At 37.7% G+C, this 13922-nt stretch overlaps 1 protein-coding gene across 3 annotated transcripts in view; it reads right to left on the bottom strand.

Moving 5' to 3' along the window:
- The window catches only part of LOC122989607 (glypican-5-like), a 58828-nt gene that overhangs the window by 27670 nt on the left and 17236 nt on the right, over positions 1 to 13922 (bottom strand). For all 3 annotated transcript variants that reach the window (XM_044362598.1, XM_044362597.1, XM_044362596.1), the window contains one exon: positions 4148 to 4268. In XM_044362598.1, coding sequence (XP_044218533.1) covers positions 4148 to 4268 — 121 coding nt within the window. The remainder of the gene's footprint in view (positions 1 to 4147; positions 4269 to 13922) is intronic.

The raw sequence follows: 13922 nt of genomic DNA, 5'->3' as shown, positions 1-13922 counted from the left end.
CTTCAGCAGTGAACATTTTCACTGGATGTGAATTAGAGCTGAAACAATCATTTGAATAATCAATCAGTCGATCAACATAAAAAATAACAAACAAATTCTGATAGTTGATTAATGATTTAAGCCATTTATTAAAAAAAAAAGCCAAACATTCTCTTTTCCAGCTTCTCAAATGAGGATGTGTGGCTTTTCTCAGTTTTATATCATTGTGAACTGAATATCTTTTGAGTTTTGTACTACTGGTTGAACAAAACAAGATGTGTGAAGACCTTTTTCACTGACATTTTGACTTTTAATTAATTTTTTCCTTTTTTTTAATTGAATCTATTTTAAGATATTCTATTTCTTGATTGCACTGAACTTATTCTAATATTTAATGTAGTTTGTAGTTTTTGAAAAGTGCTATATAAATAAACACTATACGAAACACACTGAACAATCGACTGAGTAAAAAAAAAAGATCTACAAATGAATCGATAATGAAGACAGTTGCTGTAGCCCTAATGTAAATTGTTCACTGCAAAATCAGCTGTTACACTCAACGCAAACTTAATTCCTTTGGATACCGGGCTAGACCAAGACCTTCACGACGAGCAGAATTTTGCCAAGTCGTCTAATGAAGCTATCATTGGATATGTGCTGTCACTTAAGACAAAAGTGGATGAGGAGCGGTGAAGCCACTGCCCTTTTCTGTGTATGAGCAGCCCTCACAAGGTTGATTAGGCTTATCCTGATTGGCTGAGCATGTACATAAAAATTTTAATTGCCCGGATAAGTGAGTGACTACACTAATAGAATCCCATTAGAGGGCAAACCTTGCATGAAACAGAGCCCGCTGCTGCAAAAGGTCTAATTAACACCTAATACAAAATGGGACAGTGAAAGATAAGAAGAGAGAGAGGGAAAGACAGACCTCAAAAACATGGCTGATGATATAATTAAAATTCCAAGGATGCTTCTTTGTCCTCTTTCATATTTTGTTCCTCCTCTCGTCCTAGCTGTGCGAGTGTGTAAATGGCACACATGACAGGCATGACTAATAATTAATAAATGGTGTGCATTAATGTGTGCTCTCAGATGAATGGCTTCCCGCACAGAGAAGGCACTGGGGCAGTTAGCATGAAAGAAGCACAGCCCAGGCCCTGGATTTCCGAAGGTGACTTTAAACTTGTTCAAAGGACAGTAACGGCTCATAGTGTGTAGTTTCACACAGAGTTTGTGTGCACAGACTTGCATTTTCTCAATTTATCAGAAAGATGGAAAGACTGCACACAATTTGGAACTGAAAATAGTTTGCAATGCATATGGGTTGTGTTATATTTGCATTTTTCCCTTTGCTTCATGTTGTGGTCTGTTAGCATTTACCATCATCCATCTAACGGGCATGTATTACAAGTCCAAAATAAAAGGATCTTACTTTTCTTATCCTCATTGTGTCTTTGTTCTTGCGATCATGTTAGATACTTCAATGTTCTTTAAATCACAGACTAACAGGACACGTACGGGTTACATAGATTTAATGGGCTGGAGAAAGCAAATCTCATACATAAGTAATTATATGGTGCATGTGTGCTGTGTGTTTGTGTATGTGGCACGAGGGGATGCTGACTCGGCATTTCCTCCACGTAAATGCAACATGATTAATGGACTCCCCACCAAAATTAGACGGAGCACAGAAAGAGCTTCAACAGCAAAAAGAGTAAAGTAAATCTAGCATGTCCCATCCTATGATTTTTTTCCATGAATATTCCATCACCACCAACGACACTTGACAGAATTTATCAGGTTTTCTTGACAAACTACAATTTCCCACTTGACATTACGATTAAGCACTCGGTGAGCGTGACTTGCTGCTACATGAAAACATGTCATCGGTACCACTTATTCAAGTTAAACTGATATCTTGACCCTACAAGCAAACACCTGGAAATCTGAACTCTGTCTTCATTTATTTTATAGTTATAGCTAAAGATAAAAACTCTTCAAAGGCAGAAACACCATATGTTTCTGTGTTGTCTTCTTGGCTTGTTTGTTTGATTTTTCTTCCAGTTTGTGTTTACTTGTCTGGCTTCCAGTTGGTCTGTCTGTTTCTATCAGTTCAGCTGACAGCCTGATTGACTCTCTAAGGGTCCCAAACACAATCACATGGTCCTTAGTACCAATAATGAATCATCATTATGAATAACCTTCATGTATCATTTTGATATGATTTTATGAATCATCCATGCAAATTGTATCACCGTATTACCATGCTGTCCAGAGCTTTGAGAGCGCTGCATAAATTCTGTGTAATTGTTGAATTAATTAATTTATTATTGCATGTTATTATCTACATCTGTTTAGAGTGCTGACATTTAAGTTTATTGGATTAAGCAGCGCTTCACACAAGAGGTGATAACAGATGATTGAGAGCCAGATGAGGCTCATCTGAGACATCACACTCACAGAGACAGAAACACACCCACAGATCGTGTTTCAATCACTTCAGAGGACATTACATAGACTTACATTCATTTCCTGGGGACTTACCCTAACCATAACCACTGCTTGCCTAACCCAAACCTAACCTTAACCTAAGTTTTCACCCAAAAATGTAATGATTTATTTTATGGGGACTTGCGTCACCAAAAAGGAAGCAAGTTCCCACAATGTGACTGTGTAAACAGATTTATGTCCCCACAACATGAATAATTCAAATACACACACACTCACTAAAACACACACACAGAACCCAGGCCCCTGCTGCAGCTTCATAACAGCCACATCACACTTTGGTTGTGAGGTTGATCTTGGAATATGACTAAAATAATAACAGCCAAAGATCAAACTAACAAAAGAATCATTATTTAGGGTATTGATATGAATGGGTTGGATAAGCCCTCCATAACTCCATCCATGAAGGACAGAGTGCATTATACCTGCAGGATGCTGACCCATGCCACGTTCATAAGTCATGGTCATGGCTGAGGTGAGGACAGGAGATATTAATGCTCTATGGGAGAGTTATGAAATTACACACATATCCTCTTGCTTATACTCTCATCTCACTTTATCTACACCTACATAAAAATACAGGTTTACAGCAGAGGCTGTAGCATGTGCAGGACCTAGCCCAGTGCAAAAATACATCAAAAGCTGACATTGTTAAAGACTGGTTGAAGACAAAGAGAAAAAAAAACTGTTCTGGTTATGCAGATCTAAAATAATCAATCCAAAAAATTAAATGTTATTACTGTGGGTTCCTAAACCATTTCTTAAGCAGAAATAAGCCAAAAATGCCACACCTGCTGTAATAACAGTGAATGTGATCATTAAATCACCAAGATGTTTGGTACATAAGTATAATGCAATGAAGCAGAGATGTAAATACCAAAGCTCAGACATCCCAAAGGCTTATAAGTCATAAATTCACTGAATAAGGCTGATAGAAATACAGATACACACACTGCTGTTTATAGCTGTTGGAGGCAGCTGTTCCTGTCTCCATCATGCAAACTCACGGAAAAAAGCATTATGTGAATTGTCAGAATTGTCAGATATGCACTGACATGTCTATAAGATTATGAGGCATGTTACAAAGTTCCTGCTGATGCAAACTTGACATTTTGGCCTGAGAGCAGCGCTAGAAGAAAGAAAAAAAAGCTCATGGAGTGATGAATATGAAAAGTGTTTCTGGCCTATTAGATTTGATATTTTTAGTGTTTGAGAGATTATTTTTCTCTAATGGTGGTGCTAGAGGAAAGGTCAAGTGCTCCCCAAAGACGGCACCCTTTGGTGATCCTGAATATTCACTGCAAATTTCAGAGAGATCCAGCCATTATTTTTCAAGTGCTGGCAGAGAAATTTTGACCAGATGGTGGCACTTGAAGAAAGGTCAACAAATCATTATGAATCATCATCTGAGGACCATAAATATTCATACCAATTAGATGATAATCTGCACGGTAGTTATTAAGACGCAACACTGCTATCTGTTGGCCCTACCACTAGTGTGGGAAACAGATGAATATGATCTCTCTTAACATAAAACTTGGAACTCACTGAAAGCAAATGAAGATTTTGTTTAAGTAAGAAATAGTGAGAATAGTGTTTGCAAACATTTACCTCACCCACTTGTCCTAATTTGAAATGATCATGTGTGTGTGTGTACCTGTGTTAGTTGCTCCAGTTTCTGTTTCGCCCCCTTCAGGACAGGATCTGTATTACGGACGGTCATCTCTGGGTTCTCCCTCTGGGCTTTTAAGCTGCTGCCAACCACACGACCTGCATAACTACAGAACAAGAGAGAGACATATAGTACTTTCTGTCCCAGTTCTCTGAATGTGTGTGTGTGTGTGTATGTGTGTGTGTGTTGCTCTCCTGCCCCAGTTTTCCCACAGTCAAGATACTAGTGTGTTCAGTAAAGGGTGTAGTGATTCACTTCATGTGCATGGACACACACACACACACTAAAATAACTTTACTCCTGGCAAAAAAAAACAAACAAAGAAGACTTCTGTTCAAGCAGAGGAGTCACTTGAGACACTCAACTATAGTGACATGAGATCATTTTCTGGTAGACTGATCTTAATCTTAATCACATTGTTTAAGTCACAGGGATTTTTATTAAGAATAGATTCAGTTTATAGTCACTGTATTAGTGGTTTCAGCAAGGCAGTAAGATGATTTAAGGAATGTAAAAGATATTCTTTTTTAGAAATGACTGAGCACTTACCAGGGGTTGAAAATAGAGTAACTAACTGTACCGTAAATACAATTTACAGGTGGTAATTTTGTCAGATTTTACACTTTTACTTGTATTTAAGAGGAAATTCTGTATCTTTTACTTCATTGCACTAATCACATAACTGTAGTTACTGGTGACTATATGCGAATATGATGTGATTCACTGCTGTACATAAAACCATCGATGGAGCTTCTACATCAAAGAAACTATTGTTGAAGCCACTGAAAGGGACCATTTTTGTATTGATCATTATTTTTCAATTTACTTTAACTCAGTAACATTTGAAATGCAGTAGGTTAAATGGAGTATTTAAATGATACATATTAGTAGTTTCTCTTTAGCACTAGTTTCTCTTTTGCAGATATTCGCAACTTTTTTCAAATAATTAATCAGAAAAAATAGTGTGAAAACAGTAAATGAACGTCATCCTTGATTGTCATTCTTAATCATCTCACACATTAAAGTTCAATATAAGCGTGGGCACATCATTTGGTCTGTGTGAGGGTTTGGGGTGGGTGGATCAAAAGGGTGATGAAGTGAGAGAAAAGCAAAAGAGAGGAAGAAACAGCGGTTCATGAGTCATCTTTTTCCATGTTACAAAGCAACTTTGCTAGCTAATACAATCAGCCACCAACTCAGTAACCACTGACTCCACACCCTAAAAAACACAAACACTCTCTGGCAATGGCAATGAGGGAAAGGGATTGTGGGAACCAGACAGCAGAAACGAGGCGGACGAATCTAAAATGACTTGACTAATGCAAAGAGATGGTGTAGTGGTGAAGACCTCCAGCCTCTGGAGACATGTTTAATCTGCTGGTCTGGAATCAGATCACCCCAGAAACTTCACACGATGCATAAAGTCTGGAAGTTCCCAAAACAAAACTTTTTCAAAGTTCCCACATAGATCATGTTTTAATGCACACATCCTTCTGGATTAAAGGTAATATCTTGGTGAAGGTTTGATTCAAGCCAAAGAGTTCTAGTCCTCAGGTCTGACTTACAAAGCGAGTTCAACGCAGTGTGACACTGTGTTACTTAGTTGCATTAAACCTAACACTGGCAATCCATGATAACCACTCTCACAAAAGTGCTTCTGAACTGTCTCTGTTTCCAATCTAGCATGTTCACATAAAATAGGCAATATATTACATCAAAAGATCAAGAGCAGCGTATATAATTTAAGATAAGAAGAGCGTCTAATCCTCATGGGAAAATTAGGTCATTAGTGAGGCGAAAAAACCAACATGATGCAGCGAGGAAAAAGAATACTATAATAATATTTAAAAAAAATCAATAGAAATGGAAATAAACTAAATAAATTAAAGATTGTACTGCTGACACTCGATATATTCTGTAGCCTGGAGTGAGTATGGGGAAAAAATATTACTACCAGTTTTGCTCTTATGTTTCATGATGAGATGCATTATTTCAGTAATGGTGTTTCTGCTGCCAATGCAGGGGGAAATGGCATTTTACTGTAAATGATTAAACATAATGGCTATAGAAAAAGAACATTTGATGAAGGTCTTTGTGACTGTAACATTGTGTACATAAGTTAGTGGTACATGTTGTAGGGACACACAGCAAATATGTGTCTTGTGACCTGAGATAATGATTGGAAGATGAACTGCAGAGATGTGATGGAAGTTTGCCTGGGATGGCTTTATACCTCAAAATATGCTAACCTCAAAATATGACTCAACAAACGCATGGACAGACATGGCCAGTCAACTTAGTTTGTTAACAAATCTTAACACACTCTGATAAACAAAGAAGACATTGTGCATTCATGTATAACACGTAATATAATACAGTATAACACTGTAATCAAGATCTGGCACCTGTAGTTCTCTCTCGGTCTGCTTTCTTGTCTGTACTTGTGCTTTGTTGTTCTTGTGAAATGTCACTGGTAACAGCTGAAGTACTGTTCTGTTCCAATTCAAAGTCTGCATCTAGACAAGTAGAGTCCAAATGACCGGAAGTGTTCTTGCTCCATCTGTTTTATCTGGCATACATCGGGAGCTGACTTGTGTGAACTTGGGATAGCTGAGTATCCCAGAATGCATTTTGCACCAACCAACAGCAATGGCTGAGCCAAGTAAAAGTTGTAATTTTCACTCTAGGACCGTTATTGTGTCACTTTAGTAAGTTTTAATATTTTTTCAGGTGAGAAAGTGAGCATTTAGATTTCTAATATGTCATCAATTTTTCTGAATAATGTCTGTTTGTAAATTTGCTCTGACGTTTATGGAGGTCTGAGGAGCCGCTGGCTGTAGCCTTTTTTGATATATGATATAATATATGTATATATATTATATCATATATCATAATCATATCATAATATAAAATACATATGATATAATTCCTTTTGGAAGATAAATTTTGGTCTCACACATGAAATATTATATTTGTTGCCACCACATTAGTTTCTCTGAAGGTAAAGTTAAGCTTCATGTTTTTACTAGAGAGAACAACAGTGCTGCCTCTGTGGACTTAGGGCTCCTTATATGTACAGATGCTCTGAAGTGCTTGACAAGCGTGTAATAGGCTACGCTGAACCAATTACTGATGGAAATAGAAGAATCTGCTATCTGAATATGGTCTACCTACTATCTGTTATTTGTGCAAAACTGCTCCTGAAACATATGAGTGTAAACTAGAGAAGTGAGTTGATTTGTCAGTGGGTGTGTCGTGTTTCTTTTTAACATGCTCAACAGGGAGTTAACCATGCTGCACAAAACAAAGTGAGAAAGCTTCATAGAACTGCAAAGCCAAAATGAACTAATCTTGCTTTCATAAGACAGACCCTGCCTTGATTCACGGATCTCTTTTCAAACATCTCAAACACTATCACCATGGAAACTGCTTATATTCTTTAGAAAGATGCACCAATAAACAACAAAAGATCATAAGGTGCATCCCTGCTAATCACTGTGTATACAAAGACTTGACTCTGCTTTTACTGTGTGTCTGGGATGAGACTGTATGTCTCATAAAACGAGGATATGATGCTTACATGTACTGACATGACTAAAACAGAATGGAAAGACTGAGTATCCCATGTAATAACAGGATATTTGTCTACATGTAGATGCATTAACACATGTGAAGAAAGGTTCAGCATACGCCCTCAGCAGAAGAGGAGAGAAAAAGAAAAGGACGAGAAGGAAGGGAGGGTGAGGAGGGAGGATAGAAAAAACAAAAAAAAGCTCAATTAAAAACCACAGATTGTGTGCCAGGGGGAAATCCCAAGATTCCTCAGACTCCAGTAAAGATTTTAGGGATCAGTGTCAACACGGAACATCCAATGAGTCTGTTACAGATGCACAGTTGTCAACAGCTATTAAATATTCTGGTAGATATCATGTTTTCCTTTATCTTCTTCTTAAAGTCATGAGTGTGCTTTTCTTTAATAACAATGCAGTCAAGAGTGACAGGTAATTGATTTGACCTTTATCTATTCAAGGTTGGCTGAGCATGTTTGCTCTTTTACTGCAACACCCGTTTACAGTTGAAACAGAACAGAGCAATGAAAACAGACAAGAGACAAACAAAAAAATAATGTTTAATAAACGAAAATATAACAGAACCAGGTTGACTCCAGCAAAGATTTTAGGGATCAGTGTCAACACCGCACATCCAGTGAATCCGTTACAGACGCACGATTGTCAACATCTCACAAATATTCTGGTAAATATCATGTTTTCCTTTATCTTCGTCTTTAAGTCATGAGTGTGCTCTTCTTCTTTAATAGCAATGCAGCCAAGAGTGACAGGTAATTGATTTGACCTTTATTTATACAAGGTTGGCTGAGCATGCTTGCTCTTTTACTGCAACACCCAGTTTACAGTTGAAACAGAGCAGAACAATGAAAACAGAAAAGAGACAAAAAAATCCAGAGGAGACATGCAAACTACTGCAATACAAATCTCTGAATCTTATTGTGCATTGAAGAAGAGTTGTCATTTCTTTGTAGCTAATTGAGAGCAATAAGCTACACTGTATAAAACAGTATCATCCGCATAAAGATGTATTTGACAGCCAAGGATGGAAAAGACAACATTTTAAAAAAACAGGAAAGCATGTAAATATATGTATATATTTTAGTTAAACTTTTAATACTTCTACCACGCATATTTTATTGCAGAAACTACATGATTTTGAAGTTACCACTGGTTTCATATTATGGATAAGCAATGCCCACAGAGAATCTACACAAAAAGGTTTGTGCTGTGTCATAATTAACACAGGAGCTCCTCAGGGCAACATTTTATCTACTGTTTTATCTTCTGTATATACCAATGAAATTATAATACACAACAAAAGCCATGGTTTATACAAATAAACTGTTGACCTGGCCTTTATTGGCCTTTTGTATGAGGCAAAGTGCCCTCAGGCTTAACTCCAGCAAAACATAATAATTGATTCTTTGCTCTAAACAAGACTTTTCCACTCAGCCCATCATAATCAATGATCTGTAAGTGGAAACTGTAAACAACTTAGTAGTAGGAGTAGTAGGAATATACAAAGTTCATCGGCTCAAACAACATAATAGTTTTGTTGTAAGGTAGCAAATTTTACAAGTGGTCTCAAAGTGCTCTGTTGTGCAGTATCATGGTATGGTGACCTGAATAGTAAAAACAGGAGCACACTGGTGAGGGCTATCAATGTAACCAGTAAACTAATTAAAAAGCCACAGAACCAGTTGGTGGCTATATAGGAAGAGAGGACCAAGGCTCTGTGTATCAGAGGAACCTTCACATTCCCTGTTTTCCAGATTCAAGCTAAATGCTGGTGGGCACTACAGGAAGCCTCTGGCTATGTAAGAAGTAATTCATACCACAGGCAATTGTTCAGCTCAGTTCTTAGAGACTCATGTTGAGTTTTATTAAATTCGGTGCAATGAATTCAATTATTTGGAGCATCCCACCTGAAGACAATAGAGAATAAACCTTGTAATAAATCAACTGTGTGAAAGGCATTTAATAAATGTATGAACAAACAGGGACAACATTTTTTATTGTCTAAACTACTGACTAAATCATAAAAAACAAAGGTTAACAACTGACATGGAGGTCTAAAAGCAAACTGATGAAGAGTGCTGCAAAGGGAATGCCTTCAGCTATTGATTAACCACTCCCGGATAAGTGACAGGAAGGACAACCTGAAATTTTGACAATAATTATCAGGGCCACATGAGCCAATTTCCATGATTTTGACTTTGTAATATATAATGGAAAGATCAATTATTTATGTACTACGCTCTGTCAGGATTAGTGCAATAGAATGAAAAGATAAGGATCCACATTGTTCTCACTTATCAGCTCTGTAACAGGAGACATTCCTTAAACACACTGCCAGCGGCAGTAACATGTCTGCTGGGAGGTGAAGAGATATCATTCTGACTTAATGCTAAACAGCCATCAGATATACTGAGACTGGAGATGAAAAGGGGGTGGCTTTGTTTGTTTTAATTTGACTGCCTTTCAGTATTCAGTAAGTGCAATTAACATGAAAGTTCAAGCAGAAATGTAGTGAATGTCAGTGTCATTGATTAGACTCACTCACATCAGATCTTTTGCCTCTCTCATTAATTTGGCATGTTTTTATACAAAGAAATCACACATGGCAGGGTTGATAGACATGGGTATTCTATGCAAAGATTACTGAGGTCAAATCATTTCTGCTCAGTTACTTGTAATTGAAGGGGTGCAATTATAAGCACATCATGTAGGTGCAAGGCTATTAAAAAAAGCACCAATAGGAAAAGAGTAACACACGCACACTCCCTCAAAAAACATTTCACTTCAAAACATTTTGCCCGAATGAAGATTAACCAACCAGGATCAAAACAGTTACTTGTAATAGCCATTTGGTACCTGCTGTCTTGCTGAATGTACTGGAAGCTATCATTGCTCTGAATGAGCTATTGGCCAGATTACAGACTGTCGGGTCGCTCTGTCTGTTTGACACCAGGTGATAATGTAGCAGAAAGTGTGGGACAGATTTCCGCTTCCAATAGGCAACATAGGCGGCCGCCAAAATTGCGCCCAGAAAAAAAAAGTGTTCATCAGTGAATGATCATCACAGTCAGAACATGCTAGAGCATTGATGATGATGTAACAAACCAATTTTAATATGCACTGGAACGAGCTGCGGTTAACATTCTCCCAGCATCCCTATAGAATACACTGGTGTCCTTGATATGTTTTGGTTTTAAATTATGTCATATGAAAGGTTTTACTTATTAGTCATGTATTTATTTCAAAAGAATCTACACATTTTGAAGCTGTATTTGTATTCATGTTGGATATTATTCATTGATCTTTTGCACATATACTTTGTATGTTTCCAAACAATCTACAAATTTCTGTTCTATTTACAGTTCCATTTAAATCATATTCATACTTAAGTTCTCTATGGTCTATTTATGATTCCCTTGTGTGAGTTTTGCATGCCTTTCTTGTGTTTTTTGTTGACTTTGATATGACTCGTTTTAGTCATACATTGCAATTGCAATTAGATTTGTTTTAGTAAATACTTTAATCAACAAAAAGCATGTTTGTATCCTTAGAACCATCACTGCACATGTATTTATTTATCTATTTAATTTTTCAGGGGTTGGGGGCTGGTCCTGCAGATGGCAAACAGAGGTGTGACTGTGAGTGACACTTAATAAGATCTGGTTGAACGACAGACATAATTCACCGGCACCATAACGACAATGGTGCTCCGCTGTTGCCCTCGGTTACTGCAGGGTTGCTAACGGTAACACAGACAGAGATCCATTCTTCTGTCTCATCCCTGCAGCAAACATTTAAAGCGGCTGTACTGTGCACGCAAACATGTGCACGCTCACACACAGGCACACTCGTACAAACACAGTGAAAATTAAATTACCTTAGATAGCGATCTGATCTGAGGGAGAAGTGTAATTATGAGAGTCACAACCTCAATTGTAAATGTAGCTGCATTCCAATGAGTCATTTACATAGCTGTGTCTCTCTCTCTCTCTCACACACACACACAAACACACACACACACTACACTGACACCTGAGGCTTATACCTGTACCTCTTGTGTCAGATATGGAAATGATATGCTGTGGTTTGGCTGGGTTTGATAAAATTGCACTTAGTCTCACTTTCTCTATCCTCTACAGTCCTCCTCACCCCCTCCAGATAATTCTTTCTCTGCTTTTGACACCATTTCCCCGATTCTGTGAAGCAGTAATGGCTCATGTAAAACAGATTTTAATGCATTAATACACAAAACACTTCAAAACATCGGGTGTGGCATGTCTACAGTGGTGGAAGCAGAGTTAATATCTTTTTACGTGGGGTCGTGATAAGATGCTTCCCTCTTCTGGAGGCAATCAGCTATTACACTTCTAATTGGCTACATAAAGAGTTCAGTTTAATCAGTCTGTACAGCTGCAAAACACACGCCTTAAAACTTTAACAATCATGAATATTCCAGTACAGTCAAGCACTATGAATACATTATCACACTGTTGTATTTGTGTCGTCTCGTTTGGAGGCCATTATCAACATTCAACTACATATAACACACTGTATTGTATCTGTTTGGTATTTATCTGTACGCCAACCTGCTTTTAATGAAGAAACATTCATAGAGGAAGAAAATGGCAGATGTAAATTAGCCATGTGACATTAAGAGAGGAAGGATGGTTAGGAAGCTGCTCAGTGCAGCTGCGACTTTAAATGTCATGATACAATCTAAATGTCTTTGTATGTTTTATGTAGAGCAGATGTATCGAATTACATTTACAGTTTCTTTTTCACTGTTTTGTATGTGATGTGATGGAAAACACATACGGTGGTAAAGATGGTGAGGTTTGGCTAATGTACTTATTGGTTATTTGTAGTGTGTTGAACTATCCTACTTCCAGTACTATCCTTCTTCCAGTCATATGTCTTGCACTGATCCTTTAAAGGATATAGCTGGCAATTTTCTACATTTTTCTTATGGTCAACAAATCTCATGTGCAGAGCCAAACCAACAATGAATTGATTCTACTTACAATAAGAAATAATATACATATATATTTTATTGACTCTGCACATGAAAATCGCCATCCATAGCCTTTAATCAGTTTAACTCAAATATGGGCTTATTTGACTATATATGGTTTTTTATTTTGCTGCGAGGTAAATAAAAGCATTGTAACTCCCACGTCAAGTAATTTTGAAGGGTGTTGTCCTAACAACTTTATCTGATTGTGTACTTTGTGATGACCCATTGCTGTCTCTGTATATTTAAGCATGTGTGTGTAGGTGGATTGGCCGGGAGCGATCGGAGCACAGTCTCTACTGCCAGTCGGGCTCTGCCGTTGCCTCAATGTGTATATGCAGCTGAGCTGAGAGCAAGTTTTTTAGGATACTTATTGTACATACATGTATTTTGACACTTTGTTATGTAAGATATGTGTTGTAAACAGCTTGTATTTTTATAGTGTGTCTGCTCTCTTCAAATGGGTGGACTGCCTTTTTCTTCTGTAAACATTTTCTCCTGTTTATTTGTATGCAGGAAGAAATGTTTATTTGGCTTGCATTTAATGTAGACTAGTTTGGTAAATTTTTGAAATGTTTCTTTAATTTGTTGTTTTCGCCTGAGTTTACCCTATTCATATATTTCTGCAAGATCCTATTTAAGATGCCATTAAGCATAAAATATAAAAATAATAATAAAATGCTTCAACTACATTGTTGCGAGGCTTGATTTGAGGACTGCGGGGGAAATGACTCCCACACCTCCTGTGTTGTGACTCTTATTCCCCTAGACATGGGTGTAACTATCCTCATCTTTATTCTAGCTCGTAACCTTGAAAATAGACAAGCTAATAATCTGCTCTCCTCTCTCATCCCCTCTCAGACTTTCACATCAATCTGTCTGTCTGCCGTTTCTCGCACTTTCTCTCACTACACACACTCACAAAACACAGACATTTGTAAGTGAAGTGGGTCAGAGGGCGGAGGAGATGAATGGAGGTCTGAATAGAAGGATGGGGAGATGAATGGATGGCTGAATAAATGAATGAATGGGTGGATGGATGGATGGAAGAGAGAAGAAGATGTAAAGAGGTCAGAGAGGCACAGGCTGGCTGCTCTCCAACACAGGCCACTAGCCCTCTAAGCAAAACTTTAGCCTGCAACAAACTTGACAGATGATGACA

The sequence above is a fragment of the Thunnus albacares genome, chromosome 9, assembly GCF_914725855.1.
Source record: "Thunnus albacares chromosome 9, fThuAlb1.1, whole genome shotgun sequence".
NCBI lineage: Eukaryota > Metazoa > Chordata > Actinopteri > Scombriformes > Scombridae > Thunnus > Thunnus albacares.
This window is presented reverse-complemented; position numbering and strand designations above follow the sequence as displayed.